At 45.2% G+C, this 17,364-nt stretch overlaps 1 protein-coding gene across 2 annotated transcripts in view; it reads left to right on the top strand.

Annotated features, from left to right (window-relative positions):
* Positions 1 to 223: 223 nt before the first annotated feature.
* Positions 224 to 17,364, top strand: part of WDR27 (WD repeat domain 27) — a 231,932-nt gene continuing 214,791 nt past the window's right edge. The window contains exons 1-3 of one of the 2 annotated variants that reach the window (XM_043511323.1): positions 224 to 290; positions 6,145 to 6,343; positions 6,713 to 6,854. In XM_043511323.1, the coding sequence (XP_043367258.1) occupies positions 232 to 290; positions 6,145 to 6,343; positions 6,713 to 6,854 (400 nt within the window). In that variant the 5' untranslated portion in view covers positions 224 to 231. Of the gene's footprint in view, positions 291 to 6,144; positions 6,344 to 6,712; positions 6,855 to 17,364 lie in introns of those variants that run through there. The other variant, XM_043511324.1, reaches the window with a different exon arrangement.

Genomic DNA, 17,364 nt, shown 5'->3' with positions numbered 1-17,364 from the left:
GGGCTGGCTGGGCTTAGCTTCCCACTCGTTTTGACCTTAGGGGGTCACAGCACTGCTCAGGCTTGGTCCAGTCCCCCTAATGAGGGCCCAGCTGGGACAAATTTGTGTGAATGGTGTCATGACCTGGTAGATGGGATTGCAATGCTACTTTCACAAATTTGTCCCAGCTGGTTCTCCATTATCATGATGGAGGGGTAGCTGGTCAAACCTGTGTGTGCGGCAACACTTGGAATGGGGAGCCAAGCCTCTCCAGCCCTCTGGGACGGAGCTACGGGATCTGCCTCTGTGAGGTTAGTGTGAAGCACGCTCTGTATCTTGCCAACTCTGTAATATTTAAAAACCGGACGCTCTAGCAGGAGTGCCGGAACCTTCCTGTAAGAATGGCCATACTAGGTCAGACCAAAGGTCCCTCTAGCCTAGTATCTTGTATTCGCAAAAAGAAAAGGAGTACTTGTGGCACCTTAGAGACTAACAAATTTATTAGAGCATAAGCTCTAATAGTCTCTAAGGTGCCACAAGTACTCCTTTTCTTTTTGCGAATACAGACTAACACGGCTGCTACTCTGAAACCTGTCTTCCAACAGTGGCTAATGCCAAGTGCCCCAGAGGGAATGAACAGGTAATTAGCAAGTGATTCATTCCCAGCTTCTGGCAAACAAAGGCTAGGGACACCATCTCTGTCCATCGTGGCTAATAGCCATTGATAGACCTATCCTCCATGAATTTATCTAGCTTTTTTTTGAACTCTGTTATATCTTCGCCTTCACAACATTCTCTGGCAAAGAGTTCCACAGGTTTACTGTGTGTTGTGTGAAGAAATACTTCCTTTTGTTGCTTATTAATTTCATTTGGTGCCTCCTAGTTCTTATGTCATGAGAAGGCATAAATAACACTTACTTGTTTGTTTTCTCCACACCAGTGGTGGTTTTATAGACATCTATCATATCCTCCCTTAGTTGTCTCTTTTCCAAGCTGAAAAAACCTAGTCTTATTAATCTCTCCTCATATGGAAGCTGTTCCATACCCCTAATAATTTTTGTTGCTCTTTTCTGAACTTTTTCTAATTCCTATATATCTATATCTATATATATGAGATGGGGTGACCACATCTGCATGTGACACAGTATTCAAGATGCGGGCCTACCATGGATTTATATAGAGGCAATATGATATTTTCTTATCTATCCAGCTATCTAACAGAAGGAGTTCGCCTGGTGGGAGTTTCCACAGATTTTTTTGTCTTTCAGGCTTCTGTGAGCAGTAAATACAATATCTGAAGAGGCTCTTAGAAGGAAGATGATATGGATAGTGAGCGATCAACTGTTGTGACTTGCACAGGATGTGCCCTGTTTGTCCTTTTCCCAGAGGATAGAAGCAACTTCGTCTGTATGAAGTGCAAGCTGGTCTCCATATTGGAAGAGAAGGTTAAAGGACTAGAGGCCCAAGTAACAACCTTGTGTTGCATCAGAGAAAATGAAGACTTTCTGGATAGAAGTCAGCATTTGGTACTGCAGGCACAGCATGCTGAAGAATCGGAGAGGGCAGTGCAGAACGGAGAAGATAATTGGCAGCATGTGACCTCCAGAAGAAGAAAAAGGAAAACCTATGTACCTCCAATGCAGATGGAGGTAAGAAACTGTTTTCAGGCTCTCTGCACAGGTACTACGATGGAGAATGGTTTGGAAGAGTTATCTGAGGGAAGGGATCAGAAGGAGACCCCATGGACTGGAAGGCATGGAATGCATTGCCCTAGGGATGGGGGTTCCATGACCACCACTCCCAAGAGGATGAGATGGCTGGTAGTAGTCAGGGACTCTCTCCTAAGGGGGATGGAGTCTTCCATATGCAGTTCAAACTGGGAAACTTGAGAAATGTTGTGCTTGCCTGGAGCTAGAATTCAGGATGTGATGGAGCATCTGCCAAGACTAATCAAGCCCTCGGACTGTTACCCCTTTCTACTTCTCCACGTGGGCACCAGTGATGCTGCCAAGAATGACCTTGAGTGGGTCACTGCAGACTACGTGGCTCTGGGAAGAAGGATAAAGGAGTTTGAGGTGCAAGTCGTGTTCTCGTCCATCCTCCCTGTTGAAGGAAAAGGCCCAGGTAGGAACCACCGAATTGTGGAAGTAAATGCATAATTGTGCAGGTGGTGTCAGAGAGGGCTTTGGATTCTTAGACCATGGGATGTTCTTCCAGGAAGAAGGATTGCTAGGAAGAGATGGGATCCACCTAACGAAGAGAAGGAAGAGTATCTTCATAGGCAGGCTTGTTGCTCTAGTGAGGAGGGCTTTCAACTAGGTTCTCCAGGGGATGGAGAACTAAGCCCTGAGGAAGTGGGATACCGGGAGGAAACACAAGGAGGAGGGTGCAACTGGGGAGGCCTCCTGATTCATACTGAGAAAGTAGGGCAATCGGCTAGTTACCTTAGGTGCCTGTACATGAACGCAAGAAGCCTGGGAAACAAGGAGGAAGAACTGAAGTCTTGGCACAGTCAAGGAACTATGATGAGATTGGAATAACAGAGACTTGGTGGGGTAACTCACATGACTGGAGCACTGTCATGAACAGTTTATACCCATCCAGGAAGGACAGGCTGGGGAAGAAAAGGAGGAGTTGCATTGTATGTAAGAGAGCAGTATGATTGCTCAGAGCTCCAGTATGAAACCAGAGAAAAGGCTGTTGAGTCTTTGGGTTAAGTTTAGAGGGGAGAGCAACAAGGGTGATGTCATGATGGGTGTCTGCTGTAGACCACCAGACCAGGGGGATGAGGTGGACGAGGCTTTCTTTGGACAATTAACAGAAGTTTCCAGATCATAGGCCCTGGTTCTCATGGGGGACTTCAATCACTCTGACATCTGCTGGGAGAGCAATACAGCAGTGCACAGACAATCCACGAAGTTTTGGAGAGTGCTGGGGACAACTTTCTGGTGCTAGTGCTGGAGGAACCAACTAGGGGCTGTGCTCCTCTTGACCTGCTGCTCACAAATGGGGAAGAATTGGTAGGGAAATAGAAGTGGGTGACAACCTGGGCAACAGTGACCATGAGATGGTTGGGGTCAGGATCCTGACAGACGGAAGAAAGGAGAGCAGCAGAATACAGACCCTGAACTCAGACAAGCAGACTTTGACTCCCTCAAGGAACTAATGGGCAGGATCCCCTGGCAGAATAACATGAGGAGGAAAGGAGTCTAGGAGAGCTGGCTCTATTTTAAAGAAGCCTTATTGCGGGCGCAGGAATAAACCATCTCAATGTGCAGCAAGAACAGCAAATATGGCAGGCTCATGTGATTACAGAGCCATTGGCCCTTACCTTTGAGAACTTGTGGCAATTGGGGGAGGTCCAGGATAATTGGAAAAGCAAATATAGTGCTCGTCTTTTAAAAAGGAAAGAAGGAGAATCCAGAGAACTATAGAACGGTCAGCCTCATTTAGTCCTGGGAATAATCATGGAGCAGGTCCTCAAGGAATCCATTTTGAAGCACTTGGAGAAGAGGAAGGTGATCAGGAACAGTCAACATGGATTCACCAAGATCAAGTCATGCCTGACCAACCTGATTGCCTTCTATGATGAGATAAGTGGCTCTGTGGATATGGGGAAAGCGGCGGACATTAGACCTTGACTTTAGCAAAGTTTTTGATGCCGTCTTCCACAGTATTCTTGCCAGCAAGTTAAAGTATATTGGATGAATGGACTATAAAGTTTCTCAAACTGGGGTTTACAGACCCCTGGGGTCCAAAAGGTTACTCCAGGGGTTATGTGGGCCTCGCTGACCAATCCCCCCTCTCCCAGTACCTCCTGCACTCCAGGGAACAGCTGTTCAACAGCATGCAGGAGGAGCTGGTAGAGTTGCCTGCCCGGGACTAAGGCAGGCTCACTACCTGTCCTGGTTCCATGCAGCTTCTGGAAGTGGCCGCCAGGTCTCTACAGCCTCTCGGCTCATGGGTGGCCAGAGAGGCTCCATGCCCTGCCCAAGTGCCAGCTCTGCAGCTCCCATTGGCCAGGAACCATCACCAATGGGAGCTACAGGGTGGGTGCCTGCAGGTGTGAGGGCAGTGTGCAGAGCTTCACTGGCTGCCCATGCATCTAGTTGCCACAGGGACCTGGTGGCTGCTTCTTGGGAGCCACGGTAAGCTCCGCCGGGACCCTGCACCCTGAACATGTTCCGCACCGCATTCCACACCCAACCCTCCGCCCTGCCCCTTAACCCACTCCTGCACCCCAACCCACTCATCCCCAACCTCACCCTGGAGCCCACACCACAATCCCTTACCCCAGCCCTGAGAGCTCTCCCAGAGCCTGCACCCCACACGCACCCTAAACCCCTGCCCCAGCCTCCTGAAAGTGAGTCAGGGTGGAGGAGAGTGACAGAAGGAGGGGAGATGGAATGGGCAGGAATCTGGGTCTCGGAGAGAGAGTGGGACGGGGGTTCCTGAAAATTTTTAAATCAAAATGGGGATCCTCAGTTTGCTAAAGCTTGAAAAACGCTGGACTATAAGGTGGATAGAAAGCTGCCTAGACCATCGGGCTCAATGGGTACTGATTAACAGCTCGATGTCCAGTTGGCAGCCGGTATCAAGCGAAGTGCCCCAAGGGACTGTCTGGGGCCGCATCTTCATTAATGATCTGGATGATGGGATAGATTAGTGTCATCTGCAAACCTGCTGAGGGTGCAAACTGTGTGGAGCGGTAGATACGCTGGAGGGTAGGGATAGGGTCCAGAGGGACCTAGACAAATTGGAGGACTGGGCCAAAAGAAATCTGAAGTTCAACAAGGACAAGTGCAGAGTCCTGCACTTAGGACAGAAGAATCCCATGCACCGCTACAGGCTGGGGATCGACTTGCTAAGCAGCAGTTCTGCAGAAAAGGACCTGGGGGTTATAGTGGACGAGAAGCTGGATGTGAGTCAGTGTGCCCTTGTTGCCAAGAAGGCTAATGGCATATTGGGCTGCATTAGTAGGAGCACTGCCTGCAGGTCGAGGGAAGTGATTATTCCCCTCCATTTGGCAGTGGTGAGGCCACATCTGGAATATTGTGTCCAGATTTGGGCCCCCCACTACAAAAAAAGTTGTAGACAAATTGGAGAGAGTCCAGCAGAAAGCAGCGAAATAGACTACAGTTCTGCAATTTCACTTTTGAGTTCCTTCAGAACTCTTGGATGAATACCAAAAGGATGCCTTTTTGCCTCACTACTTTTTTACTTTGTTGTTTAGTGACAGTGGCACTTTTTTGGTTCTTTTACTATGTCTTTTAATTTGGGGTATACATTTAAGTTGAGCCTCTATTATGGTGTCTTTAAAAAGTTTCCATGCAGCTTGCAGAGATTTCACTTTTGGCGCTGTACCTTTTTAATTTCTGTTTTACTAACCTCATTTTTATGTAGTTCCCCTTTTTGAAATTAAATGCCAGCTCCACCTCTTCACTCCAAGACCCCACCTCCCATTCATTCCTCTTCCCTTCCACCCCTGTTGCTTGCTGCTCTTCCCCCTCGTCTGCCCTGGTCTGGAGGGAGTCATTTGCGGAGCTGCGGCTGGGAGCTGCAGCCGCCCAATACAGGTAGGAGCCAGCCTTGGCTGTGTAGGGACTGGCGCAGGTGATGACCTAGTGCCTCCCCCACCCGCAGTAAGGCTTTAGGTCTCCAGTCAGGAGATGTGACCAGACACTGTCAGATCCCCTCTTTGACCAGACTTTCTGGCTTTAATAAAAAGGACACCTGGCCACCCTATCTGTACTCCTTCCCCCCTCCCCCAAGGCTTCCCACAGAACCTTTTGACACATTCTGGTGACCCAATTTTGGGTCATGGTCCACAGGTTGTGAGCCTCTGCTTTAAGGTGTATTATCTTATCTAACTTTGCATGCAGTATACTGTCAGATTTTTGGAATTGTTCTTGTAATATTGTCATTCCTCTACAAGATGTCACTGGGCAAAATCCTGCAAGATGCAGAGAGCCTCTTTTGTAAAACTGAGTACTCTTTATATCCAATTGTTCAGGGTATTTGGCACTTTCAGAACCAGGCACGATGTCCAATAATCTGTCTCTGGGAGTATTCTATACTGGATGATTCAGCAGACAGCAAAACGGAAAAAGCAACAAAATCTTGATGAGAATTTTTAGTGATATTCTAATGTGATATTTATTTCAGCTGTATTATGGAAAGCCCAGTGGATCTTTGTTTTACTGAAGAAGGATGTAGCCATGACATAGTTCTTGAGAAACAAGTGTTTAGATCCAAAGTACCAGAGTCTCATGTTCAACTTGCTTGTAATCTACATTACTGTGCTTTTCCTTTGAATGGAAATGAGCTATGCATCTGGAATACTGGCGATAACCCTGCTCATCAGGTAAAACCCAAAACTTGTGTGTTTAAATTTTCAGTGTAATATTTTAAAAAAGCATTAAAATGGATGGGGGGGGGGAAAAAGAAAAATGTTGGGTTTGGGCACATCATTTTTTGTAGTGTAGGCTTTTGTCCTTACTAGACTCCACATATTTTATATTTGGAATGTGGACAATTATTTGACTGTTCTTTTGGCAAGCATGGTAGTAAGCCATAATGCAGTTCAGTGAATGGATTTTAATCATTAAAGAAAATTCAGTTTGGATGAATAACTGAATGTTGATAGTTAGCAAATAAAAGGAAAAAATACAGTTTTGTTTTCATCATAATTGAAAATGATCTATGGACATGAAGAAAATGTTATATTTGCCAGCCATTGCACTTGGTAGGACATCACCACTCAATCACGGCACTGGCGTTTGGAAGTAAAATCAATCCACTTCTTGTTTGCTCTGCTTCCTGTGACTATGTGATAGTATGGAACCTGGATGAGTGCACAAAGAAAGCACTACAAGGTAATGTGTTTTTTATAGAAAAGTTACTTTTGAGTAGCAAGTCGTAAATGTGACTTCTTAAAGATAGATTCTGCCACCCTTAATCATAATGAATAGTATCTTATTATTTTATTAGTCTGATAGGAATTACCATGGATCAGATCAGCAGTCTTTCTCCTGAGGGAGAGGTTTGTTAGACTCCTTTTGCTATTTAACACCCTCCTGAGTAAAGGGTAAAAAGAGAAGATATGAGTGCTTGGCATAACATTGGATGTTAAGAACAAAATTAATCAAGAACCAAAAGACATAAAGAGAATAAATTCTTGCATTATCTATAGTCTGAATTGAATTCAAACCAATGCTGGGAGCCTCTGTAACAAACAAGAGGAATTGGAATGGCTCATTTATGAGCATAATTTCAATCTAGTTGGTATTACTGAAACCTGATGGGATGATTCATGATTATGGAATGTTTAACAAAATGGTTAGAACCTATTTAGGAAGGACCAAGTAGGCAAATGGGGAGGGAGGATGGCACTCTGTCAAAAATGGCATTACTTGTGTGAATTACTTGTATTATCTTGAATGCTCATGGACCAATGTCTTAACAGGTAAAGCACAAGGTGGACAATTAGTTGGTGTCTACTACAGACCACCAAATCACAATAGGGAACAGGATAACTGCCTCCTTACACACTTATCAGTAATGTGTAGGGGGGGGGGAAAAAGCTATGTGATCCTAGGGAGGTTGTCAATTTGAGTGACGTATGCTGGAGGTCTCATGCTGCCACTACTAAACATCCTTGGATTTTCTAAACATTATAGATGACAATTTTCCTAACTCAGTGTTGCAACCAACATGGGGGAATTCTTTTAGACCTCCTCTTAACAGATAAAGAGGAACTGATCATAGAACTAAAAATATTGGTAGCTTAGCTACAAGTGATCATGACTTGATCACATTTACAATGTTCAAGAAAAATAAATTCCAGACCAGGTGGGTGTGTGAGAGAGAGACAGAGAGAGAATGATGATTGGGAGTCATTTAAGAACCCCTTACTGGATGCCCCAAAAGCTACAATCGAGGAAGAAGGCCATAAGGGTTAAAAATACCCTCTGTACCAGATTGATAAGTGAATGCAACTATACAAAATAAAATTTAATAACTGAAATGGGAAATTGATAGCACAGTATATAAATCTGAAGTTAGGAATTGTAGAAAATTGCTAAGGGAAGCAAAGGGACACAGAGACCTCTATAGCCAGCAGAGTTAAGGACAATAAAAGGAGTTTTTAAATATATTTAGGAAACATAATCCTGACAATGGTATTGATCCATTACTAGATAGAAATGGCAGAATTATCAATAATACAGAAAAGGCAGAAGTGTTAAATAAATATTTATTATCTATTTTGGGAGAAAAAAATAGCTGTCATAGTCTCATCATGTGGCGATGCGAAAACTCTTTTCATTCCACTAGTATCTGTAGAGGATGTTAAACAGCAGCTATTAAAGTTGACTTTTTTATAGCAGAAGGTCCAAATAACTTGCATCCAAGAGGTGTTTTTTTTTTTTTTTTTTTAAAGAGCTTGGACCATTAATATTGATTTCTATTAAGTCTTGGAACACTGGGGAAGTTCCAAAGAAAATGGTAATTCTAGGCCTTTTAGCCTGATATTGACCCTAGGCAAAATAATAGAGCAACTGATACAGGACTCGATTAATAAAGAATTAAAGGAGGGTAATATAATTTAATGCAAAAAGAAAAGGAGTACTTGTGGCACCTTAGAGACTAACAAATTTATTAGAGCATAAGCTTTCGTGAGCTACAGCTCACTTCATCGGATGCATTTGGTGGAAAAAACAGAGGAGAGATTTTTATATATATACACACACAGAGAGAGAACATGAAACATGTTCTCTGTGTGTGTGTGTGTGTGTGTGTGTGTGTGTGTATATAAATCTCTCCTCTGTTTTTTCCACCAAATGCATCCGATGAAGTGAGCTGTAGCTCACGAAAGCTTATGCTCTAATAAATTTGTTAGTCTCTAAGGTGCCACAAGTACTCCTTTTTCTTTTTGCGAATACAGACTAACACGGCTGCTACTCTGAAACCTATAATTTAATGCAAATCAATACGTTAACCTAACTTGATATCCTTTTTGAGAGACTACGGGTCTGGTTGTTAAAAATAATAGGGTTGATGTAACATACTTAGGCTTCTGTAAAGTGTATGATTTAGTACCGCTCAACATTTTGATTAAAAGCTAAAATAATATAAAGCGAATATGGCACACGTTTTCTTTTTGCGAATGCAGACTAACACGGCTGCTATTCTGAAACCTGTCATTAAAACCTGGCTAACTGATAGGTCTCCCAGTGTATTGTAAATGGAGAATCGCCATAGCGAGTCTTTCCGGTGGAGTCCCACAGGGATCAGTTCTGTACTTATTAATATTTTTATCAATGATGTGGAAGAAAACACACAATCACAACTGAAAAAAGTATGCAGACGATACAAAACTTGGAGGAGTGGAAAATAATGAAGAAAACAGGTCACTGATTCAAAGCGACTTTTGGATTGTTCGATAAACTAGGCTCAAGCAAATGATCTGTGTTTTGAATATGGCTAAATGTATACATGTAAAAAAACAAGAATGTAGATCATACTGTCAGGATGGAGCATTTCTGTCCTAGGGAGCAGTGACTGTGAAAAATATTTGGGGGCATGGTGGATAATCAGTCGAACATGAGTCCCGGTAAGATGCTATGGCTGAAAGAGCTAATATAATGTTGGGATGCATAAACAGGGGAATCTCGAGTAAGAGTAGAAGAGGTTATTTTATCTGTTTGTTTGGCAATGGTGCAACTGCTGCTGGAAGACTGTATGCAGTTTTGGTGCCTGCAATTAAAAAAAGATGGTGGTAACTTAGGATATGTCTACACCACGTAATTAGGTCGAATTTATAGAAGTTTCTTTTGTAGAAAGCATTTTTATACAGTCGATTGTGTGTCCCCACATAAATGCTCTAAGTGCACTTAGATGGCGGAGTGCGTCCACAGTACCGAGGCAACTGTCGAATTCCGGAGCGTTGCACTGTGGGTAGCTATCCCACAGTTTCTGTAGTCTCTGCTGCCCATTTGAATTCTGGGTAGAAATCCCAATGCCTGTTGGGATTAAAAACTTGTCGCGGGTGGTCTGGGTACATATCATCAGGCACTCCCTCCGTGAAAGCAACTGCAGACAATCGTTTCGTGCCTCTTTTCCTAGGTTACCCGAGCAAATGCCATACCACAGCAAGCATGGAATCCGCTCAGCTCACCGTATGTCTCCTGGGTGCTGGCAAACGTGGTATTGCATTGCTGCACAGCAGCAGCTCATTGCCTTTTGGCAACAGACAGTGCAGTATGACTGGTAGCCGTCGTCCCCGTACTCCAGAGTGCTCTTTTAGCTGACCGCGGTGAGGACGGTTGGGGCGCCTGGGCAGACCTGGGAGTGACTCAGCCAGGTTATTTCCCTTTTAGGTTTTGTCTCATGGCGATTCAGTCCTGCCGGCAGTCATACTGTACCATCTTCTGCCGAGCACCCAGGAGATGACGATGGCTAGCAGTCATACTGCAGTGTCTGCTGCCAGCAAGATCTATAAAGATAGATGAAGTGAATTAAAACAAGAAATAGACTAGATATATTTTGTATTCATTTTCTCCCCCCTCCCTCCATGAAATCAACGGCCTGCTAAACCCACGGTTTTGAGTTCTATCCTTGAGGAGGCCATTCTGTTTCTCCTTGATGCAAAACCACCCCCTTTATTGATTTTAATTCCCTGTAAGCTAACCCTATAAGCCATGTTGTCAGTCGCCCCTCCCTCTGCCTGAGCAATGGCAGACAATCGTTTCGCACCTTTTTTTCAAGCGCAGACGCCATAGCACTGGGAACATGGAGCCTGCTCAGATCACCACAGCAATTATGAGCACTATAAACACCATGCGTGTTATCCAGCAGGATATGCAGAACCATAACCTTCAAGAAAAGCAAAACCAGGTGAGGAGGAGGTGACTGCAGCACGGTGACAAGAGTGAGGACATGGACATGGACATCTCACAAAGTACAGGCCCCTGCAATGTGCACATCATGGTGTCAGCTGGACAGGTTCATGGCATGGAACGCCGATTCTGGGCCCAGGAAACAAGCACAGACTAGTGGGACCGTATAGTATTGCAGGTCTCGGAGAATTCCCAGTGGCTGTGAAACTTTTGCATTCATAAGGGCACTTTCATGGAACTTTGACTTCCTTTCCACTGCCTTGAAGCTCAAGAATACCAAGATGAGAGCAACCCTCACAGTTGAGTAGCGATAGCCCGGTGGAAGCTTGCAGTGCCAGCAGCTACCGGTCAGTCGGGAATCAATTTGGAGTGGGCAAATCTACTGTGGGCGCTGCTGTGGTGCAAGTAGCCAACACAATCACTGAGCTGCTGATATCAAGAGTAGTGACTCAGGGAAATGTGCAGCTCATAGTGGATGGCTTTGCTGCAATGGGATTCTCTAACTGTGGTGGGGCCATAGATGGAACCCATATCCCTATCTTGGCACCAGAGCACCAAGGCAGTAAGTACATAAACCGAAAGGGGTACTTTTTAATGGTGCAAGCACTGGTGGATCACAAGGGACACTTCACCACCATCAACGTGAGATGGCCAGGAAAGGTACATGACGCTCGCATCTTCAGGAACTCTGGTCTATTTCAACAGCTGAAGCAAGGGACTTGCTTTCCAGACCAGAAAACAACTGTTGGGGACATTGATTTGCCTATAGTTATCCTTGGGACCCAGCCTACCCCTTAATGCCATGGCTCATGAAACCATACACAGGCAGCCTGTACAGTAGTCAAGAGCGGTTCAACTATAGGCTGAGCAAGTGCAGAATGGTGGTAAAATGTGCATTTGGGTGTTTAAAAGCACCCTGGCACAGTTTACAGAGTTGTTTAGACCTCAGCGAAACCAATACTCCCATTAAGAAAAGGAGTACTTGTGGCACCTTGGAGACTAACAAATGTATTTGAGCATAAGCTTTCGTGAGCTACAGGTTACTTCATCGGCTGCATTCGGTGGAAAATACAGTGGGGAGGTTCTCTCTCACACACACACACACACACACACACACACACACACACACACACACACACACACACACACACACACACACACACACAGACAGGGGACACGTACGTATATACATACATGAAACAATGGGTTTTATCATACACACTGTAAGGAGAGTGATCACTTAAGATGAGCTATTACCAGCAGGAGGGGGGGGGAGGAGGAGGAAAACCTTTTTAGGGTGATAATCAAGGTGGGCCATTTCCAGCAGTTAACAAGAACATCTGAGGAATAATGAGGGGGTGGGACGGGAGAAATAACATAGGGAAATAGTTTTTTACTTTGTGTAATGATCTATCCACTCCCAGTCTCTATTCAAGCATAAGTTAATTGTAATCCAGTTTACAAATTCCAATTCATCAGTCTCTCGCTGGAGTCTGTTTTTGAAGGTTTTTTTGTTGAAGGATAGCCACTCTCAGGTCTGTAATCGAGTGACCGAAGAGATTGAAGTGTTCTCCAACTGGTTTTTGAATGTTAGAATTCTTGATGTCTGAGTTGTGTCCATTTATTCTTTTACATAGAGACTGTACAGTTTGATCAATGTACATGGCAGAGGGGCATTGCTGGCACATGGAATATATCACATTGGTAGATATTATTATTTATTTATTTAAGATATTCCTAATGTTGTTACTGCTTGCTGTGCACTCCACAATATATGTGAGCAGAAGGGGAGACATTTATGGCAGGGTGGGAGGTTGAGGCAAATCGCCTGGCTGCTGATTATGCGCAGCCAGATACCAGGGTGGTTAGAAGAGTACAGGCGGTCCCGGTGTGAATCGGAGAAGCTTTGAAAACCAGTTTCAGGAATGGCCAAGCTATGGTGTGAAAGTTCTTTTGTTTCTCCCTGATAGAACCTCTTCTTCCCCCCCGTGGGGCTTACTCTACTTTCCTGTAAGCTAAGTACCCCCCTCTCCCCCCCTTCAATCACTGCTGGCAGAGGCAATGAAGTCATTGTTGCTTCACATTCATTCATTCTTTCTTTATTTATTCATCGCACAAATAGGGGGATAACTGCTAAGGTAGCCCAGGAGGAGTGGTGGAGGAGGAAAGGACAAGGCTACAAGCACTTTAAAATTGATTGATTGAATGCCAGCCTTCTGTTGCTTGGGCAATCCTCTGGGGTGGAGTGGCTGGGTGGCCAGAGGGGGGCCCCCCCACGTTCTTGGGCATCTGGTTGAGGAGGCTATGGAACTTGGGGAGGAGGGCGGTTGGTTACACAGTGGCTGTAGCAGCAGTCTGTGCTCCTACTGCCTTTCCTGAACTCAACAATACGCTGGACCATATGAGTTTGATCCTCCAGCAGCCTGAGCATTGACTCCTGCCTTCTTTCAGCAAGCTGATGCCACCTACCATCTTCAGCCCGCCACCTCTCCTCGTGGTCATATTGTCTTTTCCTGCACTTTGATATTGTCTGCCTCCATGTATTTTGCTGTGCTCTGTTAGTGTGGGAGGACAGGATGAGGCCAGAGAACATTTCAGCACGAGTGCAGTTTTTTTCGCCGGCTAATCTTCGCTAGCCTCTGGGAAGGAGAAATACATGCATCTGGTGGAGGGGGGGGGGAAAGGGAGAGTGGTAGTTAAAAAGACCCATTTTTATAGAACAAGGGGTACGCTCTTTCACAGTAAACCTTGCTGTGAACATTGCGTAGCACATGTGCTTTCATTACAAGGTTGCATTTTGCCTCTTATTGAGGGTATGCTGGTTTGGTGTGAGAGATCACTCGTGCTGGGCCGGGCAACAGAATTCGGCTTGTAGGCGGCTATGGTAAGCCACGGTCTTTTGGCTTCTTTAACCTTCATAACGTGGGAATGGTTTCAAATGGCAGCGCCCTCATTTCCCATACCAAGCACCCGTTGGGTTGGCTATTTAAAATGGGTTGGCAATTTAAAAGGAGGGGCTGAGGTTTCTGGGTTAACGTGCAGCAGAAACCTAACTAACCCCTCCCCGCCCAATTCTCTGGGATGATGGCTTCACCCCTCCCCGTACCACCTGGCTAGCACCAGGGAAGATTTCTGTTCAGCCACAGTCAAGCAGGAACAGGCACCTCTGAATGTCTGCTTATTAAAGCCACCCTGTTTCAACCAGGTGACCATGAATGATATCCCTCTCCTGAGGGTAACACAGAGATAAAGAACAGATGTTGTTTGAATGCCAGCAACCAGCGGGACCATACGCTGCAATGCTTTGTTCTGCAATGATTCCCAACTATGTGCTACTGGCCTGGTGTGGTAGTGTGTCCTACCATGGAGGACGGAATAAGGCTGCCCTCCCCAGAAACCTTTTGAAAAGGCTTTGGGAGTACATCCAGGAGAGCTTTATGGCGATGTCCCTGGAGGATTTCCGCTCCATCCCCAGACACGTTAACGGACTTTTCCAGTAGCTGTCCTGGCCACAAATGTCAGGGCACGTTAATCATTTTAAAAAATGCTTGCTTTTAAACCATGTATAATATTTACAAAGGTACACCCACCAGAAATCCCTTTTCTGCCTTCAGGGTCTGGGAGCCTGCCTTGGGTGGGTTTGAGGGGTACTGGCTCCAGGTCCAGGGTGATAAACAGATCCTGGCTGTTGGGGAAACTGGTTTCTCCACTTCCTTGCTGTGAGCTATCTACAGCCGCCGCCACCTCCTCTTCTTCTTCCTTGCCCCCAAAACCTGCTTCTGTGTTGCCTCCCACTCCTTGGATGGCATCAAAGCACAGGGTTGGGGTAGGGGTGGCTGCACCCCCTAGAATGGAATTCAGCTCATCATAAAAGCAACATGCCTGGGGCTCTGAACCGGAGCGGCCGTTTGCCTCTCTGATTTTTTGGTAGACTTGCCTGAGCTCCTTAATTTTCATGCGGCACTGCTGTGGGTCACTGTTATAGCCTCTGTCCTTCATACCATTGGAGATTTTTTCCAATATTTTGGCATTTTGTCTTTTCAAAAGGAGTTCATTGAGTACCCCAGAACAGCAAAGTCCCCAAATAAATAATCCCTTCAATGATAGTCTCACATTACTACAAAAAAGTGTCTTTCAACCTATAATTTGCTGTTCCTCTTAAGGACTTCTTCCCTGGAGCCTAGCCAACCCAGGCAGTTATTGCCTCCCTCCTTGAGCTGGATGGCCCTAGCTCTCCTCCTGGAACTTTGTATACTTTTCACTAGTCCATGTCTCTTAAATCAAGAAACCCAGCCCTCTTTCTGGAGCTGGGTAATTCAGGCTGTTATTACCTCCTTCCTTAGACAGGAGTCTCTCGCTCTCCTCCTGGAGCAGGGTGTCCTTCAGTATGCTGTAAAGCTATACCCAGCTTCTACCTCAGATGACCCTGCTTAGAGGATTTCACACCCTTCCCTTGCTGGGGCCTGCCCAGTTAGATGGGAATAAACAAAATACAGGCTAATAATCCCCATTGCCCAGCTCATTCCTGGTTGGTCAGATGAGAGAGGAGCCTTACCCCTCCTCTCTAAGGGTTTGGGGCCAGGAACCCTGTAAAGATATAGTGATGGGATTTTCTCCCAAGCATCACTTATTCCCCACACCACTTCCTCTCTACCCACATTCACTTTAGGTCCTTATATTAGACATTTTCAAACTCTTAAAAGGTCACTTTGTAGGTGGGCAGTCCACTAAATGTTACTTCCTTTAGGAGACTGCCATATCACAAAGCCACTAGAGGAAGTTTCCTCTTAATCCTGTAGTAGTTAAGGGTTGGCTTATGTCCTGAAGCATGAGAAAATATATATATGTGTCCTTTCAAACTCCTACTTTGCTTGTTAAAGTCTCTCTTTGTCTCTGCTTGCTGTTGAATTTGTAAACGTTGTATTGTGAAGACTTTATAAATGTAAAACATTTTCATAATCATTTGCTTTGTGATCAAGCTCACTAAGGAACAGGAGAGGGGTGGAGACTTGGAGCATTGACATGAAGGAGGGACATTGAGTTGTGGGACATATGGACAAGGCTGTGGTACTGGGAAACTGGTGTGTAGCAGTGTGTGGAGCCAGGGAGCCTGGATTTATAAAGGGCTTGGGAGCAGGGTTCCTTATTACCCAGGTTTCCTACTTCCTCTACACCTCCTGGTCTCCCCCTTTGCCCCGCAGCAGATCCTGTTATTTCTTTCTTCTCCCGAATTGTCCCCTGCACTTTAGTTCTCGCTTGTTTTCTCTTGCCAGATTACTCTTATGTAGTTGGTGGGTGTCAATGGGATTCTTAGTCTGACAAATCTTTTCCCCCCGATTAACCGTGACAAGTTCATCATACAAAAACTGTCTCAGTAATGGACCTCTACTTATTAATACTTTACTTTGTTTGCAACCTTTTCTTCCCCACCATTTCTTAGCTCCTAACAGCAACAGTGGACTGAGTTGGGGGGAAATTGCTTGGTATAGAAGAAATAAATCAGAATAAATAATTAGTTTTGTAAATATTGGAAAAATTATTTTTTCTCTAAACTATCCCAATCATAACTTAGCACTGGCCAACTCAGATGAGCAGGGAAAGTATGAGAGGAACTTGGCTATTCCCCCTAGTGGGGATGAGACCACTCGAGTAGAGATCAACTGCGGTGGTTTTTCCCTACAGAGAGATGGGACAAAAAGGCCATTCTGGCACAACTCATGGTCCACTACAGGATCCCCATGAAGTGTGGGAGCCCAGACAGTCAAAGCACCTCCCCAATCAGGGGACTACTTCATGTGCAGTTATCTGGGCCACTTCTAGCTGACTTTAGAGCTTGCAAGACAGAGAAACTGGTGGTGTCAGTACAAGTTAATGGAGTCTGGGCCTACAGCTTAATAGACATGAGGGAGAAACTTCAGGCACCCTATTCTTTCAGTGCATCCATGAGTAGTATGTCTGTATGCCATGAGGCAAGTCCAGCTAACAATACAAAACTACATGGACATCACTCATGTAGGGATGGCCCTGAACTTAGCCTACCCTAATATAATTGGGTGATACTAGAAGTTATTACAGGTACTGATGGAATTAAGAAGGGGGGCGCGTCACTGGAGGGGACAGTCGGAGAGACAGAAGATGCAATGAGAGGAGACTCCAGGGGTTGGTTGGATTAGGTGGAGATGACAGCCCAGGGGAAGGAACATCAATGCCTCAGGTAATGGTCCGAACCCCAAAAACAATGACCATAGGGAAGGGCCTTCCGTGTTCCCAGTCCATGATCCTACTCATGGCCTATGACCTGCAGAAGCTCAAGCTAAGGACTAGCACACTCCATCCCCTGATGTAGAGCTGCTTTTGAGCTGAGTTGACTTCACTGTCAAGCAGCAGAATCATTTAACATTTGTCTAGATGTACAAACAGCTCGTCCATGTCAACAATAAAGTACAAGAGCCACAATTATGAAAACTAGCCACAGTTTGAATTACAA

Source organism: Dermochelys coriacea, chromosome 3 (genome assembly GCF_009764565.3).
Source record: "Dermochelys coriacea isolate rDerCor1 chromosome 3, rDerCor1.pri.v4, whole genome shotgun sequence".
NCBI classification, from domain to species: Eukaryota; Metazoa; Chordata; order Testudines; family Dermochelyidae; genus Dermochelys; species Dermochelys coriacea.
This window is presented reverse-complemented; position numbering and strand designations above follow the sequence as displayed.